The sequence below is a fragment of the Amblyomma mixtum genome, chromosome 2, assembly GCF_055824585.1.
Source record: "Amblyomma mixtum isolate Tamu chromosome 2, ASM5582458v1, whole genome shotgun sequence".
NCBI lineage: Eukaryota > Metazoa > Arthropoda > Arachnida > Ixodida > Ixodidae > Amblyomma > Amblyomma mixtum.
The window spans coordinates 209,140,492-209,165,301 of NC_143013.1; the positions used below are offsets into that span (position 1 = coordinate 209,140,492).

General features: G+C 46.7%; 1 protein-coding gene across 20 annotated transcripts in view; it reads right to left on the bottom strand.

Annotated features, from left to right (window-relative positions):
* The window catches only part of LOC149362430 (uncharacterized), a 131,004-nt gene that overhangs the window by 24,059 nt on the left and 82,135 nt on the right, over positions 1–24,810 (bottom strand). For 19 of the 20 annotated variants that reach the window (XM_089573013.1, XM_089573014.1, XM_089573030.1 and 16 more), the window contains one exon: positions 3,386–3,539. The exons of the other annotated variant lie outside the window; for it this stretch is intronic. In XM_089573013.1, coding sequence (XP_089429139.1) covers positions 3,386–3,539 — 154 coding nt within the window. The remainder of the gene's footprint in view (positions 1–3,385; positions 3,540–24,810) is intronic. 20 annotated transcript variants of the gene reach the window in all.

The window sequence follows — 24,810 nt, forward strand, 5'->3', positions numbered from 1 at the left end:
TGCTGTCTCAGGCTTCCTACTAAAGCTCCTGAAGGGTCTTGCCTTGAGGGACCTGTATCAGACGCCGAATTCTTTGGCTGTTGTTGATTATCTCTGGCATCACAACCCAAATGGAGTGTCTGCCTTTAGTATTGATGTCAAGGATCTTTTCTATTCCCTCCAGCATGAGAGGTTGCTGAAATTTGTTAGTGATTGCATTACTGATAGATAATGAGGAACAACGCTTTGTAAGTTCCTGCGGTATTTCATTGGCTTTGTTCTTAGAGTTATTATCATTTTATCTTGCTTCAGCCTTTGTTGACTGGAATGGGCAGTTGTTTCTCAAAAATAAAAACGGTGTCTGTATAGGCACTAAAGTTCTTCCGGTCCTCAATGACATTTTTCTTTCTCGGGTAGACACATGCATTGAAAAGAGTGTTGGTCAAATGTTTAGTGGAATCCCCCAAGGTGGAGTAAATTTGTAGTAAGGGAGTAATTACTTATTGGCATGCGCCCAAGCGCAGCCATACGGCTACAAAGGAAATCTATACAGCTTTCTCAGAATCTTCGTAGTGAAAGAAAAAATCGTCCTGGTCCGGGGTTCGAACCTGGGACCACCGCTTCACCGGAGCAGTCGCTCTACCAATTGAGCTAACCGGAACGGCAAGCTTATGGTAGGGCGAGAGCGAATTGATCAATAACTCGAAGTGGGAACAGTGTTGGTCAGATGTTCAGGGGAATCCCCCAAGGTCGGGTAAATTTGTAGTAAGAGAGTAATTACTCATTGGCATCCACCAAAGCGCAGCCATACGGCTACAAAGGAAAGCTATACAGCTTTCTCAGAAGCTTCGTAGTTAAAGAAAAATTCGTCCTGGCCCGGGGTCGAACCTGGGACCACCGCTGAGAAAGCTGTATAGCTTTTCTTTGTAGCCGTATGGCTGGGCTTGGGTGGGTGCAAATAAGTAATTACGTCCTTACTGCATCGAAAAGAATTTGTGTGGCCTTTCCAAAATGATTTTCAGGTAAATTGATGATTATTTAATTTTCGTTGATAGACCTGACTTTACAAGACGGGTGGTAGATGTCCTCAAGGTTTTTAAAGAAAATGGATGTGGTCTGGAATTCACCTTTGAAACGCCCACAGAAGAGTGTTTGCAGTTCCTGGATATGAGACTTTCTTTCAAGCAGGACCATGTATGCTGGATGTATTTCCCAATCTGCTGGATGTTAGTGGTCTTCTTTACTCATTGAATGATAGTTTTTCTGAGCAAGTAAATAAAGATTGGCTGGTTTTCCAGATAATGTTTTGACTCTTGCCTGCAGTAAGGTGTTAAAAATAATTAAGGATGTCAACCGGTCATCACCTAGAAGTGCTGATGAAGGAAAGAAAGAGAAGGCAGCGGTTCTTTCATATGTTCAGCGCTTTTCACATGAACTAAAAAATGTGGGCAAGAGTTATAATGTGAACGCTATTTTTTCCGAAAAAAAGTTGGAGTATTTGTGCCAGGGTTTACAAGCGCTGTGGTTGGGCTGTTCGTGATAAGCGGAAGGTGTGCAATGTGAACAATGCAAAACGGTACATCAAATGCGGAAAAGGTGTAGTGTACCAGATTCCGCTGTCTTTTGGGCGCATGTATGTCGCTCAAACTGGCCGTTGCATGAATGTCCGCTTACAAGAGCACAACTTGTCGTTGGGAAAACCGGCTTCTTCGAATCTTGTCAAGCACTGTATGGAATGCAGGGGCCTTTACTCGATAAAACAACTGTTTTGTTTAGGAATCCTAATCAATTGACAGGAGAAGTATCAGACGCCTATCATATCTACAAAAACCAGCCTGCATGTGTTAGTGACCCGTCTGTTGTCCTGCATGAACGGGAATTTTCATATCTGGACGCACCTGCGTGATTGCATAATTTTTGATGTTTTTGTTTTTCCTTTGAGCATATATTTCCTGCGTTCGCGAATATACGCGTAGTTGCGGGTCAGCGCTTGTGGTGTTCTCTTCTTTGTCCCTGTCCTGTGTGCGCCGGAAATTTTCCAACATCTAAGCGACTGTTGAATGGTTCTAAGATGCACACAGGGTTAAAGCAAACTGTATCGATAGCAAATGTGGAAGACTCATGAGAAGCTGGTGCGACAATCTGCCAGACTATGAACATGTTTTCTCTCATAAATGTCACCCGGACTTCACTGTTCTAAAAGTTCTTGCATCATGCGTTTTGTTTTAAGAATCTGTTTGAGAGACGATAAATAAAGAGCTTCACTACAATCGCATGACTGACGATGTTTTCGATGTCACTTAATGCGTCGGATAAGCTGGATAGTTACCGTCGTCTAAGGCTATGAGAGACGCCCTCCACTACGGCGTCTCTCATAGCCTTAGTCGCTTTGGGACGTTAAACCCCATAAACCAACCAACCAACCAGTTACCGTCGTATACACCATGGATGCCGCATACTTCGGTTGGTAGCACACTTTCATTTTCGATGAGATGACAAAATAGTACGCTTTCAATTCCAAACATTCCCATACTCTTGGAAACGGTCGGACTATTTCGCGGCATTGAGCCGTTATACTAATTTCTATTCATACAAGCAGCCAGTGAAGAAGTATAGTTTGCCGCAGTATTAAGTTTTCCAAATGCACACAGACCAGAAGCCACTACACCGTCAGCTTCTCTCTACGTCCTGCATGTAAGAAGCGCCATGCTCCATCACGACAGTGATAGTATTCTTGAATTAGAAATGTTATAGCGCAAACAAAGACACGGACAAAAAGAGAGGAAACACACACACAAGCTCTAACTGTCAACTGAATTTATTCGTCGAAAGCCACACCTTTTATAGGCCGGAGGATCGTGAGAAAAAAATAAAAAATGAAAAAAAGAACAGAAAATGGAAAAAAATGTTTTTGTTTTTGTTTTTGTTGTCATTTTTTAAATTTTTTTATTTTTTATTTATTTTATTTTTCTCACGATCCTTCGGCCTATAAAAGGTGTGGCTTTCGACGAATAAATTCAGTTGACAGTTAGCGCTTGTGTGTGGGTTTCCTCTCTTTTTGTCCGTGTCTTTGTTTGCGCTACAACATTTCTAATTCAAGATGAACTACCAACTCGCCCAACAGGAAGTTTTAATGGAGTGATAGTATTACCTCTGGATTCCATCCAAAACTTTCCGACAGTTTTTTTTTTATAACTTTCATTTCCATGCGCTTCGCTCTAAGAATTTTTACACCATATATTCGCTCTTCTGACATAAACAGTATAAACACCGCCACAACGAGTTTCAGGCCACCAGGCTAGAGGGTAAAAAAATTTACGGTTTCATAAAAACACTAGAGGCAGTATTAATCCATGCTTAGCGGCCCCAGGAGAGAAAACAGTACATATATTACACGTATGCGCACCTCGAGCACGTAGAGCGTGCGTCTGAGCGTTGACGGCGAAACATTGGCGCCGTACATATTCAGCGCACCGAAGAATGCCATGGATTGCTTGTACATGGTGTCGACACTGTGGCTGAACTCAGTATTCGCAAAATCTTGAAAAAGGTAGTCGTTCCTGTCAAGAACGAAGACAGAAACGGGGTTAATGTGAGTACAGTTTCCTGCCCTAGACGACAAGTCGGTTGCACATGGCGGTGATCGCAATCAGCAAATGCCAGAAGCGAGCGGTAGATTTCTCGATTAAGCAGTTATATTTAGTGAAAACACAATCATTTCCCATATTGATACTCAGCGTGGAGCAAATTTGTCGAAACACACTGTCTTGTTTCTCATGGACCTTTTGGGGGCGAACTGTGGTAACAAAGGATTACCCAGCTTAATATTTTCGAGGCTGTGATATTAGAAGCCACAGATGCAAAATAACTTAGGTAGAGGAAAAACAACCGGAAGTAGGGGATAGGAAATGGAAGACAAAACCAGTAAATGTAAAGTTAAATAAAGCGCATTTCCTTTATTAAAAATCATGCTGTAATGGCTACATCCGCTTTATAAACTGCCGTGACGGCCATATTACAATTCACTATATATAGGAAATAGAAGACAAAACTAGTAAATGTAAAGTTAATTAACGCACATTTGCTTTATTAAAATTCACGCTGTAATGGCTACTTCCGCTTTATAAACTGCTGTGACGGCCATATTACAATGCACTATATACAGGAAATAGAAAACAAAACTAGTAAATGTAAAGTTAATTAACGCACATTTACTTAATAAAGTTCACGCTGTAATGGCTACTTCCGCTTTATAAACTGCTGTGACGGCCATATTACAATGCACTATATATCGTCAGGGACTGCACTCAGAGTCAAGTTCGACAGCTCTATGTGAGCGCTCTAATTTTCACTCCTTTTAAAGTGCAGTAGTGAGTTGATTAAGATGACACCACTCTATGCGTATTCTCTGGGCCGTAGGAATTTTAGATCAGGGGGTTCAATGGCTTGGCGACGTCTATTGTTAGGCTTCCTAAAGTGACGTCACCAGGCTTTCAAATAGTCCAGTACAATGTGTGTTCAGCTTTTGGGTCTGGCGTAATGTTTGCATAAAAAAATATTTAAAGAATGATCTTCAAGGGAGGCGTGGGTGCTGGAAGAACATTTCTGAAAAATTGTTTTCCATGTGCTCCTTTTAATAACAAACGCAAATACAACGTGGCAAGGATTGTTATCTCACTCTATTCGCTCCTGAACTGTTCAGGGTCATGTAGGCTGTGGCTCACCCCACCAGTCGAGATGATGATCGTTTTACCCAGTGCGTCTTCTCGTTACCACTTTTTATCAATATGCAGTAGCAGTAGCAGCAACTGGTGCGTTAAAGGCTTAGCGATAGCTGAAGTCAAAACATGAGAAAGGCAAGGTGGTACCGGTATTAAATATAGAGGTCTTAACACAATATTGTAAAAGGAAACAAGCGCCTATTCTGGAGCCATCACAACGTGCTTGCAAAGCCGTGTGGCCCGCTACCGCTAAAAGTTCACGTAATTTCACAACGCGACTGTCACCAAGGTGGATGTAGAATGGTGGCGAAGGCTGGGCCCAAAAACGGTTTAGCGAGACGGCAGCACAGCCACTTTTGGCGGCCGAAACACTTATATAATGAAATCCAATAGCTCACATAAAAATTCTCTAAAACAAGAAAAAGAAATGCATATTTTAATGACACATTTTATAAAATAGGTAAACTATTTCAGCAAAACATTACGCCGAATTTTGTAATTTTTTGCAACGTTCTTGTTGCGCCCTCTGGTGATGAGTGTGCGGTGCATTTGCAGCCCGACTTTGCAGGCCTTTTTTCGGTACCCGGCCACAATGGCTGCGGGAGCTTACGGAGCGATTTCTTATCTCCAGCTGCCTGCTATGGCGCCCCTTGGAAAGCGTGCAAATTAAGCTCGCCGGTCTCGAAATGGCCCCTTTAAGAAGTTTTTGTCGTCCTTGCCCGTCGCTTCTCTGTCACCGTTTGGCAAGATCTGCACCCCGCTGCACCGCTGCAGCAGTTTTTTTGGTTCTATCGTTTCCTTCGGTGTACGGCCAGTGCGAAACCTTTTCCCGAGGCTTCGAGCTCATCGTTTCAAGCGCTTAGCTCTGCATTTCAGGATGAGGTTGCGGCATGTGAAGAACCCTTGCTCCGTGGCACATTGTGACAGCGTGGGTTGTACTGTGGGTGTCTTACCAAGACTACACCGCTTCCCTCTGGACTTTCGCAGGTGAGCTCTTGCCGTTGTCGTCTGCTCTAGATATGCTTTTGTCGGGCTTTCCGCGCCTGTAGTACCTGTAACCGTTTCATACGCACTTGGCTTCATGTTATCGGGATATTTTAGTAAATTGCAGGGCACGCACTTGCAGTCATAAGATGTGCAAAAGACAGAAATCATATGTCTTATTTATAGCTAGTTTCGTGCAGCCGACTGTCACCAACGTGAAATTCATACCGGACTCTCATGAGCAACCACATGCCCTCTACTTGCCGCATGGTCAATTGAAAACCAACTGCGCTGCCTAACAGCTCTGAGCATGACATTAATGGGTTTTGCAGCACCGTGAAGCCATTGTGAGGATCCCCTCGCAACTGACAGTATCGAAACTCAACCATGTGTATGTGCGCCGCATTGACTGTGCCTTAACTGAATTCGCCCAGGAGTAGCTATTGCCGTTCTACGTATACATGACCGTCAATGTAATTTTAAACTCATTTTGCTGCATCTCTCTCGTCACTCTTTGAGCATAGAAAATCAGCTAGCCGCGTGGTATCAGGCGAGCGTAACCGCACTCTGAGGCGCGGAGGCTTGGCGCGAGCATTTTCTGCCATAGTATTTTCTGCGTACTGCATTTAGGTGAAATGAATCTTGGCGCATTGACGTTTGGAGTAGACGTTTGGGTTAAGTTGTATAACGTGGACGCTGCATCGTGTCCAGGTGCAAAACGTGGGTGCAGCTCTGCCGCACCTCAGCCTGGAGAAGACGTCGTGTCAGCTGCGAGACCTGAGGGTTTCTTCCAAGCACTTCGAACTGTTTGTGTATCTGCGGCCAGGATGGCTGCGTGTCGATGCTGTGCCTACTCGAGGAAGGAGTGGCTGTACTGAATGTCCTTGCACTTCACTTTAAACAGCACTTCATGTATATTTTAGTTTGATTCGAATTGCTTCCAATTACTTCGGTTAGCGACAAGGAGCTCTCGAGGTTGTGCGCAAGCCCTATGTATGGCGTAATGCTCTAACGTTGAGCAGATTTGTTGATGCTAAAACTTGTTTTTAATATTGTCATGCAGGTGTAAACATAGCTGCTATATTCTTTCAGTTGAAGAACTGAAATGTGAAGAGTAATCCCTGTGTGCTGCATGGTCTATGTGTTGATGCGCCTGCTTATGTCATGTTTGCATCAATGCAAGCTGTCTTAGCATTGTTTTCTGTACTTTTCAATTTCCTACTTGGCAACCTTCGTGGAACTTCAGGGCTTTTTCCTATCCGCACTGTTACCATTGGGATAAATAGCCAGCTTAAAAAAACTACTGCTTGAGCTGCCTGTGATGCGCATTTTTTGTTGGTGTGCTTTAGCACTGTATTTGTTTGGTTGCTGTAATAAAACATGTATATGAAAACCATACTTGCCGTACACTGTATTGCAAACTGTGCACTTGAGCCTGTGCTTTGTGCATCATACCTTGATATACTCAAAAGTACTAGCACCAGTATTTCCACCAAGGTTTCCACTACGAATCATGCATGCTTAGTCAGCGTCTGAAAGTGTTGCTGCCTTTCTATGCTGCCTTCTTTGCCAGTCACTTTCATTGGATTCCCAATTGCACATTAACAAGGCCATAACTAGCAGGAACTCGAGCACATTTGACTGGCAAAGGTTGGTGCGCACTGAAAGGCAACCTTCAAGTGATACCGACTCGAAAATGCGGGTTCTATAAAAAGACCACTTTATAATTCGCGCCAAAAGCATACGTATGCGTGACGTCATTCAACGTCACTCATACGTATTTTGCCCCCCAAAATAGGGGCGCTGGGGTGCCCCCATGAGGCGCCATTTTTTGGACCAATGGGCGTCTATGGAGCCTTCGCTACCATGGTATATCTACCTTGCTGTCACACGTTAGTCAGCCTACAATGCCCAGGCGATGCTGCAGTTTTTCTACTGCGCGCCTGAAAACTGCTCTCGTCTGCCTTTCGGGCCACGATAATCGCGAGACCACATCTGGAAAGACTAGAGGTACATTTTTACTGATCATCATCATCATCATCATTTATTTGACCCTTAAAGGTGCACTGAAGAGGATTCCGAACTTGTCTTTTTGCCGCGGGAACTCGATCTACACGTTCCTAGCATTTTTAGAAACTGCAACTTATTGCCCTGTATGGCCGATTTCCCTAATTAAATCGAATTAACGTCCGGCTCCCGCCCTTTTTTTTGAATTGTGCCTCGTACGATGGGCGGAGTCGACCAACGCGTGAAGTTCCTTTCAGCCAGCTCCGTGGAGGCTTTGCTTTCGCTTTATTTTGTTTTTTAGGTTTCCATGAATAAATAGTTTCATTCGCAGATAATATAGCCGCAAAATAAGCCCGCAGAAATAAAAATACGCGCGGACTATTTGCTACTACGGACTACTACGTATTACCCCGCCGATGGCAGAGCGGCAAGCCGCCACGGGACTGGGTGAAAGGCACTCCACGCGTTGGTCGACTCCGCCCATCGTACGAGGCACAATTCAAAAAAAAGGGCGGGAGCCGGACGTTAATTCGATTTAATTTGGGAAATCGGCCATACAGGGCAATAAGTCGCAATTTCTAAGAATGCTAGGAACGTGTAGATCGAGTTCCCGCGGCAAAAAGACATGTTCAGATTCCTCTTCAGTGCACCTTTAAAGGCCCGTGGGAGGGGGTATTACATAAGGGGGGGGGAGTAGTACATTCATCATGACTCACATTGGTGGGGAAAAAAAGGGAAAAAAAAGAACAAACAAGAAAACACACACACAACAAAAGCATAAAGAGAAATAATGTCACGAAAGGGAAATGAAACCATTTATACAGCAAGATAACACATCAGACGTTCTTTAAACCTTACTGGATTGCTTTCAATGACAACCGATTCTGGAAGCAGATTCCAGTCTTGAATAGCGGCTGGCAAAAAAGATTTGTTAAAGGCATTAGTTGATCCGTGTAAACGTTGGATGCTCATGGAGTTGAATAAACGGGATGACGTGCGCACAGGAGGGACTAGAAGGGACTCGCGTAGGTTAGGAAAATTGTGATATAATTTGTGCAATAAACATAAGCGAGAAACTTTGCGTCTAAGGGCTAGTGGGCTGATAGCGATGGATGACTTGATAGCGGTAATGCTGTGCTGAAAATCGTAATCTGAAGTAATGAAGCGTGCCGCACGATTCTGAATGGATTCAATAACGTTCCTTGAGTAGGTGTATTCGGATTATCTGAGTTAGCTGATAGAAGCCACGTGTGGTTTCGACAGCACGCGGAAGCGCATTCCTATTAGATCAGACAGGCTGCACGAAAAAGCTCAGGAGGTCCGCTTGAAGAATGCTTGCTCTTACAAGGGCTCTTATGGCAGGGCTCGGTTAACGGCGCTGCGACCAGCACAACAAAAATTAATCGAAGGCTGCCTTTACGAAGAAGCTTTGTTGAAAGCCGATTCCCAGCCAGCGACATAACAATGTGAGGCACGCGATATAGCCGGCAGATATCGGCACAGCTGTATGACCACATCGTTTGACCTTGCACTTCTGGTGTCGAGACTAGTGTGCACACGGGCGTCCTTTCGTGCTCACAGTCGTATTTTTTCCGCGCTTCTGGTGAACAAGCTGGTGATATGCAGTGTTAGGCACAGGCGGTCGTGGTTGTGAGAGCAAAACGTCACGCGTACGATTCCGCGAAGCACGATCGGCGAGGAAGCGCGTGCTGTCCGTTTGTCAGTGATTAGGCACGTAACGTATTTGCCAGTGTCGGCAACGAACCGGTTCAGCCTACATTATTGCCCTGCACCTCTGCTATTTCATTGCTTTCCGGGAAATTTCTTTGCATTTCTCGAAACCAATCTGTCAAATTTCACTCTGGTCAAGTTCCTAGCTTGTACTCCTCTTTGCCTTTGACTAGATTTTAATCCCAAACTTCAATCCTTGTTTCATTATCGCGCTTTAGCGCTATCAATCTTCTATAGCTTTTTGCTAACGTCTGCCGCCGATTCAATAACATTGCCTTTGTTATCTCTAAACCCTAGGTCCTCCGGCCTTACCGACCTCTCGTTGCATACTGCCACATTCTACTAAGGTTCAATTGTTTCTACGTATTTTCCACGCATTGTACATGTTTCATCTTCTTGGCAAAATATCGCTATGTAGCTTCAGTTTCTAAGACATCCTGATCTCGCTTCCAAGAACAGGGCGCTGCCTCTTGAGTTATGAAAGAACGCTTCCTTTCTCATTTTTCCTTTCTATTTCCTATAGACCAGATTTTTGAGCCTCTCCCGGGCGCGGCCATTTTGCACCGACTGGCGCGCCGCGGTGCGGGCGTTTCTTTGGGGACTGCGGGGCTGCGGCAGTTCCGCGGCCGCGCGTGCATATAGCCGCGCTTCGGGCGCTAAGAAAACATTGTCGAGCATACTTCTGCTGCGTGGCTGTGTTGCAGGAAGTATTTACGTTATCAAAGCGATAACATTGACGCGTTTTAATGACATTTTGTTTGACATTCAAGTTAATTGTGCCGGCGCTTAGAACGCGCTCGTGCTTAATCGAATTCCGTCTTGGTGCTCCACCGCAAAGAAACTTTTTATTCAATATCAAGAATTAGGTGTGCGGCTAGTATGCAGTTCCAATTCCCATGCACCCTTATTCCTTCCTGCCGGCCATAAAGCCCCCCCCCCCCCCCCCCCCCCCCCCTTCCACAAACGGCTTTCTTGTCGCCGCGCCAGTTTATCAACAAATTACCGCTGTGAGCTCAACTGAGTCGCAGCGCCAACAGAAAACAAATTTTGTCATGGTTTATGCAACCTGGTGCATAAAAACGTACTTCCGCTTAATTTATAAAAGCTTGAATAGATATGAGCAGCTAATCCAGCTTTCACTAATTCTGAGGTCCGAAGTCGCGTTATTTTATTCAGGAGCTCTCGCCGCGTGTGAGAGCGTTGCGTAGGCGTTTGGCTAAGTGTGGAAAATGTAATGAAATCGCGCATATTTTCCTATGAATAATGTAGATACCGCACCGCTGCGGTGGCTCAGTGGTTACGGCTCTCTGCTCTGGCCCAAAAGACGCGGGTTCGATCCCGGCCGCGGCGGCCGAAATTCGAAGGAGGCGAAATTCTAGAGGCCCGTGTACTGTGCGATGTCAGTGCACGTTAAAGAACCCCAGGTGGTCGAAATTTCCGGAGCCCTTCACTACGGCGTCCCTCATAGCCTGAGTCGCTTTGGGACGTAAAACCTTAATAAACCAAACCAAGCTAAGGTAGATACCAACAGCAGAAAGATACTATAGATAAACCTTTCCCCAGATACCTCTAACATGCGTGCGGAAAAAGCAGCTGAAATCGGTAGCGGTCGTGCTTACAATCCTCTGCATGAAATGTGTTTAATGGGAACAAGAGCAAGCTCAGCGCAAGGGTGCCGAACACGTACATGGTGATCGAAAACACGCGCTCCGTCGGGACAACCTTCAGTCTGCAGCTCGCCTATCCAGTTACTACTCCACTGAGTCAAATCAATAGATCTACATTCTGATGCATAAAATTATCATAGATGATATCGCACGTAAAAGGCGACGACAAACGACACGACAGCGCAGAAATCTGCTTAGAAGTGCCGGTTTCCAGTCCGTACACTACTTGGTCGACTACACTCGGATGTCACGTTAACGAGTAACTGCGCACAAGATAACCGCAGCACTGTCTGGAAGAGGGCAAATGTGAGTAGTGACGCACAGCACACACCCTCATACGTTAGCTGATGGAGCACAAAACGGCAGAAGCGAACACGTAAACATGCGTTCTATGCGCGGCGCCGGCGCGACCCGCAGTCCCTCGGGCCGCGCGCGCCGACAGATGGCGGCTGGCGTCGAGAGTAGGCGCGCGTCCGCAGCCTGCGTGCGAGGGTAAAAAAATCTGGTCTATAGAGGACTGAATTCTGTCTTTTTCATTGGATTAATCTCATTCTTACACTCTGCCTTTCTCAATGTCGTTTAAGGCTCTCTATTTTTCCGTTTCGATTTCCTGCGTAGGGACTGGTCAGCACCTTAGCATTCCTACGCCATTGGTACTTAATTAGTGAAATATGTTAGTTGCCCAGCTGTTGAAGTACAATTGCCTCAGGCGTTCTTGAAATATTCTTCTCTAAGCTTCCCGTTCTTAAAATTATGCCAGTCCACGTCCCCCTCTATTGCCTTGTTCGTGGCTTTCCCGTGGGCCCCTTTTGGTAACCTTGCAAAAGCTCTCTCATTTATTTCTGTTCCCGAGGGGATCTCCACCCGGAGGCAAAAACCACGGTGCCACAAGTAAGCGCCAGCGCAATTATTGTTTTCCAAATGCATCTCTGTACTTCATACCTCTTGTGCACCCATAATGTTCTATCCTTCATGTTGTTCGGTCGCGTGTCATCTGGCGACCCTCAAGAGCCGGTTCTTGGTCGTTTACTATTTTTAATATGCATAAATCACTTCCCTCACAATGTCACTTCACACACAAAAATTGATGTGGACGACTGCGTATTATATCAGATACTTAACGCACCAGAAGAACACCTTCAACTAAATGTCTCAGTTTCGAGTTTTAGTACGTGGTGTAATACCTGGCAAGTAAAAATAAATCTTACGAAAACTCTGTCTATGACTTTGACTAACAGCCCACTTCCCTAACTTTTCGTTTACACTTTCAATGACTCATCTTTACTCAGGGTTTTAGAACTTATCCTTGCATCATATTTACCACCATGTCCGGTCGAAGCAATTTTATTTGCACTGCCGTACTTCAAAGCTTGGGTAGTTGCGCGACTTCACTAATGCTCTAAAAGAGACAAAGCTATGAATCCTTCATAATTTGCAAGTTTTTCGCGTGCCTCACTCACACAAATTGGTAAATTGCGTTCAAAATGAGTTTAGATATCGCACAACATCACCTTCAAGCCGTTTGGACAGGTAGTTCTGTACAAAAAAAGGAGTATTCAGCAGTTTCGATTTCACTTCAGCCGTCGAATCGTCTGCTGTGCAGGCTGCCGGCGTTATGAAATTGCATGATATATGTTTCTTTATTTTTATTATGGGCTCAGCAGAAACATGCAGGCATTCATATTGACAACGTGGGAGGCACGATGTGAACGCGTTGTCTTTCATGTTTTCTGCGCAGTGTATAGGCGAATACGCTTTCATATGGGCTGAAAATTAGCTCAGGAGTACCTCATGTATGCACTATCATCTCTCATTTGGCTCATTGAAGAAAAAGATTACCCAGCGTGGGTCATAATGCACGCACTACGTAAGGCGCAGGCACTTAAGGCAGGGATCTCCGCGAGAAAAACGTTCAACTAGCTTATGCGCGTTCGTCAAGGCTATGCGTGCGTCCTCTGCCAAAAGCTATACGCGGCAGACTACGGTTGCGTGGAACATACCCTGATTCGTTTCCGATTTACAACCCGTAGGCAGCAATTCACGAAAATTTAAAGAGCAACGACCACAGCAGAGTCAATCATAAGATTGTCTGCGATCACACTTACTGCGGAGTTAGTCAACAATAATCGACAGCACAGTGCGCCGCTTGGTGAGAAATGCACGTGCAGCTTTTCACTGTGGTGTGGTGTTGAATAAATAAGCCCGACTGCTGCTCGCATGCTTTTGTGGATCCCTCGAAGCATACGTGCACACCAAGCCACAAAACGCACCGAATGCCACATGCTCGAGTTATCGTCACCGATGCGATCAGCAGTTTGTTCTGCTGTCTGCAGCTGCACTTGATAACTTCGCATAGTTTCTTTTGCATCCACTGCTGCGATCAGATGTTGCAGCCTACGTTCTTAGACGCGTCTGGATCGGTTTGGCGACTGGAGACGCAGTAGCGAGAGACAGAGGGTGATGAAGATGGAAATTTTACTAGTTTATTTACAGTACTGTGAAATACACTCTAAACACGGTAACCTTTGGGTAACCTTTGCAAAGGTGCACATTTTCACATTGAAGTATACCTATAATTTAAAGGTTACAGAATGTAAACTTTCCACTTATAACCTTTGTAAAAGTTACAAATGGTAAAGGTTACTTCTTTTTACGCATAGGTTACGCGACTTTTTTAGCGCTGTAACCTTTACAAAGGTATACATCATTGAGCTAGCCATAGGTTACGTGCTCCAAAATGTGTAACCTTTGTAAGCCACAATGGCTGGCCTAAAAATGGCAAAAATGTCACTGCAACTTGCTGAAGGTGATGAAATACAGAGCTCTGCTGGATTTCAATTTGAATGGAACAAAAATTGGCCAAACAAGAGAATGGTTTAGAAAGGAGAAAAATGACAAACATCAGCATATGATGGGCAAAATTTTAATTCACTGCAACATCTTCAAGACTAAAAAAAATACAAAACAACAAAACTTCCCAAATATTGTCTACATTGAAGAAAACTAAGGAATGTAACAGATGCAGGTATGTCCAAGGCACCATTTTTACAAACATTTTGCAAAAAAAAAATCACAATAAATGGGCATGCAAGGCACTCAAAAATATGGGCCCATATTACAGTATTACTGTTGGCATGCGAAACAGAACCACGTTGAACAAGCAACTCAATAAAGCATGCTCAGATGAAGTCTCGCTTCGAATACAGCTTCGCTACAGCATATCACTCTTATTGCAATGTAAATAAGAAAATAGGCACTGTAATTGTAGTACCAAAAAGAACAAAATAAAAGCTCTATTATTCACGACCAAGTGCCAAGTCAAATTGACATTGTGTAAGGGATATATCAGACACAAAATATGAATGGCAAAAATATCAGAGAAGGCAATATTTTGATCACACATTTTACCACACTTCTTAAAAGAAAGATTAAAATGACTATACACTAAGAGATCAAGAAAGGTGGTCCAAGCAGTGCAGATAACATAAGTTCTTTAAAAACTTGCGGCCACATACAAACGCAAACAATCAATCGATTTAAACATCTTGGCTAAACAGCAACCAGAGATATACATATACCTAACAGCTTTCATAGGTATACATAACATCAGCAAATTCAGCACAACTTGCCTAGATCATATGCACAAAAGCCCTTTGTGACTCCTCTAGTCACTTCATTAACAAAGATGCAGAAGGACATGACCAATAACTTGTAACATTAACAGTGCTATAAGCCTGACAACACTCGCATAAGTACATCAACTTCCAATATATTGGAACTTTTGCTGCGCTACAGTGTATACACTGTAGCGCAGCAAAAGACGAGGACACAAGAGACGAGAGACGAACACCACGAGCGCTAACTTCCAACAAATTTTATTCTCCTGAAGCATCGCATTTATACGCCAGAAAACAGTAATCACACGTGCGAACAGTATCAATTCCTTAGAAAAACGAGCTCTTTATCTGAGAGGAGAATGGAAGGTGTGCTTACACACGAGCATCCTGACCTATTTATTTTTTCGGCTTAAATGATTTCGCGCGTTGCCCTTTCTCTGCTTTTTCCTATTACCAGACTTTTATCAAAGAAAGGCTTACAGGTTTTTCGACTTTCATGCGAGAATGTGGTCACCCAGCGATCCGCCTTGCCCGTTTCTGACGTTGCGAGCGTCTGAACGAGGGCCTAATGGAACACGCTCGCAACGTCAGAAACGGGCAAGGCGGATCGCTGGTTGACCACATTCTCGCATGCAAGTCGAAAAACCTGTAAGACTTTCTTTGATAAAAGTCTGGTAATAGGAAAAAGCAGAGAAAGGGTAACGCGCGAAATCATTGAAGCCGAAAAAATAAATAGGTCAGGATGCTCGTGTGTAAGCACACCTTCTAGTCTCCTCTTAGATAATGAGCTCGTTTTTCTAAGAAATTGATACTGTTCGCACGTGTGATTACTGTTATCTGGCGTATAAATGTGATGCTTCATGAGAATGAAATTTGTTGGAAGTTAGCTCTCGTGGTGTTCGTCTCTCGTCTCTTGTGTCCTCGTCTTTTGCAGCGCTACAGTGTATTGGAACTATGTATACCAACAAGCCCAAAAAGCCACGCTACATCAACTTGTGTAATGCAGTTAAAAAAAAAAAAACTTGCTCAATTTAGCTGTAGAAAATATACAACATATTAGAAAGTGAACAATTGAAACACATTTCTTTCCAAGAAATTAGAACAAATTATTCTTTTTCAAGAGCATGAACAAGCTCTTAAGTCGGTTCGTCAGTAGTCCACGTGGCACTGAAGTGTCTGGCAGGGCAATCTTCTGCAGCAGGATGAGTATGGCGGAAAATGCCGGTGGATAGTCGAGGTTTTTTATGTAATATGTCACCAGGCAGAAGATGAGGGCACGCTCTAGGTTGCCGTTGCTGATCGAGATCACTTCTTGATACTTCCAGCGTAAACACTCAGCGCAGGTATATACATGAGGTGCAGTCACTTGCAACTCTTCCGGCAGTGGGATCTGTCGGATGTTAAATTAGAGCCAGTGAGCAACCATTCATACTTAAAGCATGGCTGATATTCTCACCAGAGTGAAACATGGTATGCAAAGAACACCGCAGTGCCTACCGCATCGCAGCGCCGCTGCTGCGATTGCTGCGCTGTTGCTTCCGCAATTCACTCAGGATGGCCATTGGTCAAACCACAGCCAATTTTTTTAATGAGCCCAATTGTATTGCCAAAATCGTATGGCGCACCGATCAATTGATAATCAATGAAACGACGTGCAAAGTTCCAAAATTCAGATTCAAAACAAAAGTACCGCTTCATAGTGAAAACAGCTCGGGAAAACAAGACGAGCAAAGAAAGACACAACACATCGTCTCGTTTTCCCGTGCTGTTTTCAATACATGAATCAATACTGTTAGAGATGAGCAAACGGGAGGAGGAGCGAGTAATTACACTCGTCGCTAACACAAATTTGTGAGAATAAAAAACGGATATATTGCAGTTACAACTTAATTCTTGTTAGCGCAGGGCTCACACTGTCTTACGCACGTCAGCTCAGATCGATCGCGCACCACACACCCTGCGCTGTACTTCCCGTCGCCAACGCTGATGAGTCGACGCGCCGCACTCCCGAAAAACAACCATAACAAACACAAACGTCATCCAGACGGCGCCGGGAAGAGAGGAAAGAGGATAGGCAGGCAATGCGGTAGGCACTGGGACAGACTGGCGCACCGAGCCAGATTCACGTGATCGCCACTTGAGTCGAGGAGACGACTGCCGCCGCCTGGGAGAGAGTATAGCGCCGATGTGGAATTGCGTCATAAGATAGCTTACGATACCAACTCGCCCAAATCACATCCTTAATTAAAAACGTACCGGCGTGCGTTTTAAGCGTGCTCTCTTGTATGTATACAAAAAAAAACAAAAAACGCGCGCACACGCATGCAAACGATCTAGAATTAGCGCTGGATTTCCACCGCATTATCGCACCTAATGACCCCAAATGACGTACGGCAACAATAGTCTAAAACCAATATTCTTGATAACCAAACTTATTGGCACGAAACCCCGCGCAATAGGTGAATGAGGCACTCATACTACTGAACCAGATTTCGCTTCGAAGTGCACTCAACGAGGCTTAGAAATGAAGCTGGTTTGGCAAACAAAGAAAATACGCACTTTGACAAGCATGAAATAAATGACTTCGCAGGTCGTTACTGTGCATATGGTAAAAAAAAGGACACTCACCCAAGTCCGTTATTCTTCCATGAACCCCTGGAACGTGATTGCAGTAGTCGCAACGAATAGCGCTGGGCGCGGAGCTGTCCGCCGAGCACACAACGACGTAGCGTCCACAGTCACATTGAGGTTCGTTGCAGCTGCCGCGCAGCGTACCCCACAGGTCCCTGCTGCTTAGCGACATTACCCCAAACAAACCACTGCAGAAACGCAACCAAAAGACTGCGTTGTTCACGAACGGTACCAACTCTCGGTTCCAAGAACAAAGCTGCCTCCGCAACGCTGCAACGTCCAAGCCTTCCCACCGTCCAGACTTGCCGGCATGCCTGCCGGCGTGCAGGGTTGCCGTTGGGAATTTTTCAAAAAAAGCCAGACCTGAAGCTAAAAGTAGCCAAAAGTAGCCACGCCACCTGATCTTGGCGCCACATTTGTAGCCAAGTAGAAAAGAACCATTATTATAAGCAACTTTTATTAATGAACAATAAATAATATCATTTTGAATCAACACAAAAACACAGAGCAAATAAAGAGCACGAAACTTTGGGCCTCTTGCTCGGCCTTCAAGTATCAGGTACGTTGCAAATAAAGAAAAGTTCAGTCCGCGTAGTTTATCTAGAGTAGATAGTGTTCTTGCCGGAGTAATTTAGGCACATTCTATTCAACAACTCAGCAGGAACGTTAAACGAAGATGCTGTTTTTTCTTGGAGTCGCTGCCCAAATTTGATTCGCAGAATTGCCATAAGCAAGTCCAGCTTCATTTTGTTACGAATCTCTGTTTTCGTCAAGTTCACGCAAGAGAACACGCGCTCTGCATCAGCATTAGAAATTGGAAGGGTCAAAATTTTCAGTGCTCCTTGCGCCAGGTGTTGAAAAGGGCATTCGCCGCAAGTGTCCTTGTACGATGCCGCTGCGTGCCAGAAAGTCACACATGATGCGCGATCAAGTGCACCGCTAATTCTCTGCTGCTGGCGTATTTCAGACTTCAATTAGTTGGAGGAATATATGCGTCGAGGATGCGCGCGCGCATCAAGGCGACCAGGACAGCAATGAGGACAGCAAAGCTTGGAAATAATTGTTCTTTTCTGTTCTTGCTTGCTATGGTATATGCAATTGCAAACTATTGTATATGCAATTGCAAAAAAAAGAATGGCTAGTAAATGCGCCAAAAGAGAAGTTCAAAGTAGCCAGAAAGTAGCCAAGGAGCCAGCGTGAAATTTTCAGCGCCAGACGGGGTCGAAAAGTAGCCAATTTGGCGCAAAGTAGCCACCAACGGCAACCCTGCCGGCGTGCAACGATGCCAAGCGTTTTGAAACAGAAGCGCCGCTTTTCATTGGGTCAAGCGCCGGCCGTCTGCGCATGCGCGTCTCACGCATACTGGAGCGGCCGTCATGCCATATTGTCACGTTGTAGTGACGGCAGTCCAGCGGTCAGGAAGACACCAGCCAGTCTAGGAAACGAAGCTCTTTATTTTGGGCTGACTTGCGCCCGCAAAATAACTGAATCACTCGGCGGCGGCGTAAGCAACAAACGACAAACGTGCTCGTCGGTCGTCGAACTACGAATGTCCGCCGCTCGCGGCATCGCTCAGTTTAAAGCTGGCAAGGAAACTTCCAGATAACAGGTCAAGATCATCTACGGTAATGTGGAAAAACCTAGATGCAGCCTTTCATGGCTTCGAACAATCGAGATTAGTCTGGTCGCTTCTCGCGCCACGAACAAAAGTGATAACGACCCTTTCCTGCTGCCTTGAGCGTGAACGAACACACACTGCAATGATACGTGGCATTACCCCCCTTCCAAAGAAGCATCGTCTCGATGCTTTAAAATGAAAATAAACACGGAGAATGAAATTTCGAGTCCTTTAGCGTTCATAATACGGTGTAAGGGCAGCGGTAAAAGCTTCAAGTCTGGCCGTGTCGTCGTTGCCGTCGGTGTTGTCGTAGTTTTTGTCGTCGTATTTGTCGTCGTAGTAGTCGTCGTAGTAGTAGTCGTCGTCGTCGTATGGATCGTCGTCGTCATAGGGATCGTCGTCGTCATAGGGATCGTCGTCGTCGTAGGGATCGTCGTCGTCGTAGGGGTCGTCGTCTTCGTAGGGGTCGTCGTCTTCGTAGGGGTCGTCGTCTTCGTAGGGGTCGTCGTCGTCGTAGGGGTCGTCGTCGTCGTAGGGGTCGTCGTTGTCGTAGGGGTCGTCGTTGTCGTAGGGGCCGTCGTTGTCGTAGGGTTCGTCGTCGTCGTAGGGGGCATGGTCTTCTGTTTTCGTCGATGGAGGATCTTAGTTCTCGCGCTCAGAAGCAACCTCACCTCCAGAGGCTGCTTTATTCAGTTTAACCTTCGGGGGCTGGGGAAGCGTCCACGCACTGCGAAGCCTCGGCTAGGAGATACTTAGCGCGGTGACGATGGCGACGGAGAACGCGGTAGGCGGCTCGGCGATGAGTATCCTTCCCAACGCAAAAAATCCTCGATTTAGGCTGGTCGCTGGCCGGGTCGGGGTCGTGGAGCGTCGTAAGAGAACCCTCGGATGCCCAGTCTTCTGTATGGGCAGTGCCGGAGGACGTGACCGGCTTCGCCACAGTGGAAGCATAGTGGGCGGCGCTGGTCGGGAGTTCTCCACTCGTCGCATTTCCTCGGCTGCGCGCGTCGATCGTAGGACGGGCGGGTTGGGGCGAGTGGGCGGCTGTCCAACGCAGCTGGCTGAGGGCGATAGGGGCTTGGGTCCCGTCGTCGAGGTGCAGGACGGCGCACAGCTGCGGCGTAAGTCATGGCTGGGGGCTGCAGAGGCTGCGTGGGTGTCGGCGTCACACCCAAGGCCTGTTGAACCTCGTCCCGGATGACGTCAGTGAGCGATGAAAGTTGCGGCTGCGTTCCCGTTGGCAGCAACCGTCGGAGCTCCTCTCGCACAACTTCACGTATAACCTCCCGCAGGTTATCATTGTTAGCGGTTGCCTTAAACGTCCTCGATGAAGCATTGAGCGTGCCGCCCCGATCAAGTGTTCTCGTCGGCATAGGTACTGGAGACATCGAAAATGCCGAAGGTGTTATCGAGGGGAACACCCAGTTACTCCTGGATCGAGGATTGGGCGTCGCGAGGGGAGTCGCCGAAATCCGAAATGGCCAAGCCCAGGTGTTGCTAACCAACTTCACGGCAGAATACCGGCATCTAAACAAAGGTACGACGATCGCTTTCCTCGACGAGCTGGCAGACATCAGAGACGTATTTGCCCTACCCGACCAACCTGCAGAACTATCTGAACAAGGCCATCAACCCACGTTCGACATCAACCCAGCATTACCCCGGAGCAGACAAGACCAAATACGCAGTCTTCTTCAAAGGTACACCGATTGCTTCTCATCAGCATCGAATGTGCGACGAACCCGGCTTGCCAAGCACCGCATTGTCACAGACGAACACGCACGACCACTGCGACAGAGCCCCTACCGCGTATCGCCGTTAGAACGCCAAGCTATCCGCAAGCAAGTTGAGGAAATGCTTCGTGACGACGTCATCCAGCCATCGAGGAGCCCCTGGGCAGCACCGGTCGTCCTAGTGAAAAAGAAAGACGGCACCCTTCGCTTTTGCGTCGATTACCGCCGCCTGAACAACATTACGAAGAAGGATGTCTATCCCCTCCCCCGCATCGACGATACACTGGACCGGCTGTGCAACGCTAAGTACTTCTCATCGATGGACCTGAAGAGCGGCTACTGGCAAATTGAAGTCGACGAAAGAGATCGCGAGAAGACTGCGTTCATCACGCCAGACGGACTCTTCGAGTTCAAGGTGATGCCATTCGGCCTCTGCTCTGCCCCAGCGACGTTCCAGCGAGTAATGGATACGGTGCTCGCAGGCTTGAAATGGCAGATTTGCCTAGTCTACTTAGATGACGTTGTTGTCTTCTCCTCAAGCTTTGAAGACCACCTCAGAAGGCTTCGGATAGTGCTGGAAACGATCAAGTCTTCAGGCCTGACACTGAAACGAGAGAAGTGCCACTTCGCTTACGAGGAGCTGCTGTTCCTTGGTCACGTCGTAAGCAAGGATGGAGTTCGCCCAGACCCCAAGAAGACGGCTGCGATCGCAGAGTTTCCACAGCCTAATGACAAGAAGGCTATACGCAGATTCCTTGGATTATGCGCTTATTACCGGCGATTCGTCAAGAACTTTTCGCGCATCGCTGACCCTTTGACCCAACTTACCAAGGCTGACGTGCCTTTTAAATGGGAAAGGCCGCAAGAGGAAGCTTTCAACGAACTGAAGCGCCGCTTACAGTCCCCTCCTGTGCTCGGGCACTTTGATGAAAACGCCGAAACCGAAGTTCATACCGATGCAAGCAGTGTGGGCTTAGGAGCGGTCCTCGTTCAGAATAATGGCAGACAGGAGAAGGTTATCGCGTACGCTAGCCGTTCACTGTCGAAAGCCGAGGCCAACTACTCGACCACCGAGAAAGAATGTCTCGCCATTATTTGGGCCACGTCGAAATTTCGCCCCTACCTGTACGGACGACCATTCAAGGTTGTGAGCGATCACCATGCTCTGTGCTGGCTAGCCAATTTGAAAGATCCCTCCGGCCGCCTTGCTCGTTGGAGCCTGCGCCTTCAAGAATTCGACATAACTGTAGTCTACAAATCTGGCCGCAAGCATTCCGACGCAGACTGCTTGTCGCGAGCCCCCGTCGACGCAGCACCGGAAGAGGAAGACGACGACGCTTTCTTAGGACCGGTAAGCGCGAGCAGTTTCGCGCAGCAGCAGCGCTCGGATCCTGAGTTGCAAAGCCTGGTTGATTATCTGCAAGGCAAGACCGCATCGCCTCCCCGTGGGTTCAAGCGCCAACTGTCGTCCTTCGTCCTTCACAATAATGTCCTTCTGAAGAAGAACTTCGCGCCCAACAGGACAGTGCATCTTCTTGTCGTGCCCAAAAATCTCAGGCAAGAAATTATGCAGGCATGTCATGATGAGCCGACTGCAGGGCATCTCGGGATTGCTCGCACGTTGCACCGCATCCAGGAGAAGTACTATTGGCCGCGGCTAGCTACCGATGTTTCGCATTACGTGAAAACGTGCCGTGAGTGTCAACGACGCAAAACGCCTCCGACTAGACCAGCCGGACTCCTGAACCCCATACCACCGCCAACTAAGCCCTTTCAGCAAATCGGGATGGACCTACTCGGCCCCTTTCCTACTTCATCATCAGGTAACAAGTGGATCATCGTGGCCACCGACTACATGACCCGCTACGCCGAAGCAAAAGCGTTGCCTAGTGGTACCGCAGCAGAAGTTGCAAAATTTTTTGTTGAACAAATTCTCCTCCGTCACAACAACGTGGCATAAATAAAGAGCTTCGTTTCCTAGACTGGCTGGTGTCTTCCTGACCGCTGGACTGCCGTCACTACAACGTGACATCTGGTGGAGGTGCGGGGTAGCCTTCCATGTACCGGACACCCCCAGCAAGTCGCGACGCCAGCCCTTCGAGTCATTCACCGGAGGACTTGACTCCAGTCTACCCAGCACCTCCACCAGATGTCACGTTGTAGTGACGGCAGTCCAGCGGTCAGGAAGACACCAGCCAGTCTAGGAAACGAAGCTCTTTATTTTGGGCTGACTTGCGCCCGCAAAATAACTGAATCACTCGGCGGCGGCGTAAGCAACAAACGACAAACGTGCTCGTCGGTCGTCGAACTACGAATGTCCGCCGCTCGCGGCATCGCTCAGTTTAAAGCTGGCAAGGAAACTTCCAGATAACAGGTCAAGATCATCTACGGTAATGTGGAAAAACCTAGATGCAGCCTTTCATGGCTTCGAACAATCGAGATTAGTCTGGTCGCTTCTCGCGCCACGAACAAAAGTGATAACGACCCTTTCCTGCTGCCTTGAGCGTGAACGAACACACACTGCAATGATACGTGGCAATATTTTGAGTAGTTCTTTGCAAATTACTCGTTTCTTATAGGCGCCGCCGTTCGTACCGTGGGCGCATTACGTTTTGATTTGTGATACATACTTGCCACCTGAAATGATACATTGGAGGCGTATGCAGACAGCCACATGAAGGGAAGTCGAATCGCGCACTCGGCGGGCTGCAAATGCGGTTACGTCCGCTGTCGCCTTCCCAGGTGCTGCCCTTCCTTTTAACTCTTAATTGCGACCGTTGTTATCGCGTATCGGTTCGAGGAAGATGAGAAATAGGCTCTATCTGAGTCATCGAGAAATTACATGCAATTTGAAATATTTGTTTATTAACGTTTATTCGCGCAATAAAATCGGTACAGACCATGCTTAGAGAAGTAGCACGTTGGATTTCTTTGCAAAGCTCATGGATAGGAATCGAACATTCAAGATGTGTTCTCATATATATTCAGCCGCAAAATACTGCATTTGCATTGCATTCGCAGCCTCCTTTGGTAAATGTGAAGACAGATATCTGATAACGCGCGATTCAATGTGGCTGCGACCCAAAACAGCAGTATCGGTCTCATGCGATAGCTTACGTTGATGTCTCCGGCATATTAAAGCATCTCCTTTGCGGTCGAAACCGCAGCCCCATTGCATCCGAAAAGCACATTCCCGCACATAAAGCAGCATACGTCCTCTATATGTGCATATCTCCTGGCTTGACGACGCATATAGGTTACCGTGCTGACCAAAAGTTACTGCGCAAAGGTTACTTGGCAATTTTTTCACCGTAACCTTTGAAACGGTTGACTTCTGGCCGTTGTAACCTTTGGGCTCCACAAAAATAAAGAAAACGTAATGAAAACATAAAAAAAAACATCAATTGTAACTTTTGTGACAAAAGTTACTCACGTCCAAAAGTTACTTTATAGGTTACTGTGTTTAGAGTGTACGTGAAGGTGTCAGAAGGTGCGTGAGATATCTCAAAGCAAAAGCATGCGGGGTTTTTTGTAGGCTCTCATGTCCCTAGCTCCCTAAATGGGGAATCTTGGTATTGAATTAGTGTCCAATCAGGGATCCCTCGATTAGACTTGGGTTGCCGCTCACCGCACCGTTTCCTCATCCCAACGGATCCGGGGGTGATGATGCTGACGCCACTGAGATGCAGAACTTCTTCCAGCGACAGTGATTCACCACTACCTTGAGTAGAATCCGCTAGTTCAGGGCCTTGAACACTGAACACCCATTTCTTGGAAAGTGATCCCTGCGACGAAGTCAGCCCCCTTCTATCTGCAGGTAGCGGGGAAAAGACTGCCTGCTTCACCCGCCGTCGTCATTCTCCGTCAAGGAAAGATGGGGCGTCAGTCAGACAGCTACACCTCGGCAGCCGCCGAGGTGTCGCTGGTTTCCTTTCTTCCCGCAGCAAAGAGAAGGGATGCTTTCTGCAGTCGCCGTCGCCGCCGGGAGTCGAGCCTGCGACGACGCCTTTCCTGACTCATCGTCAGCCTCCGGGGAAGTCCGCCAGCTAATGCACTTAGGCTGGAGGCCGATGCACGTTAACAAAACTACGGAGCTTGTAACGAGACGCAGACGCACGCTAT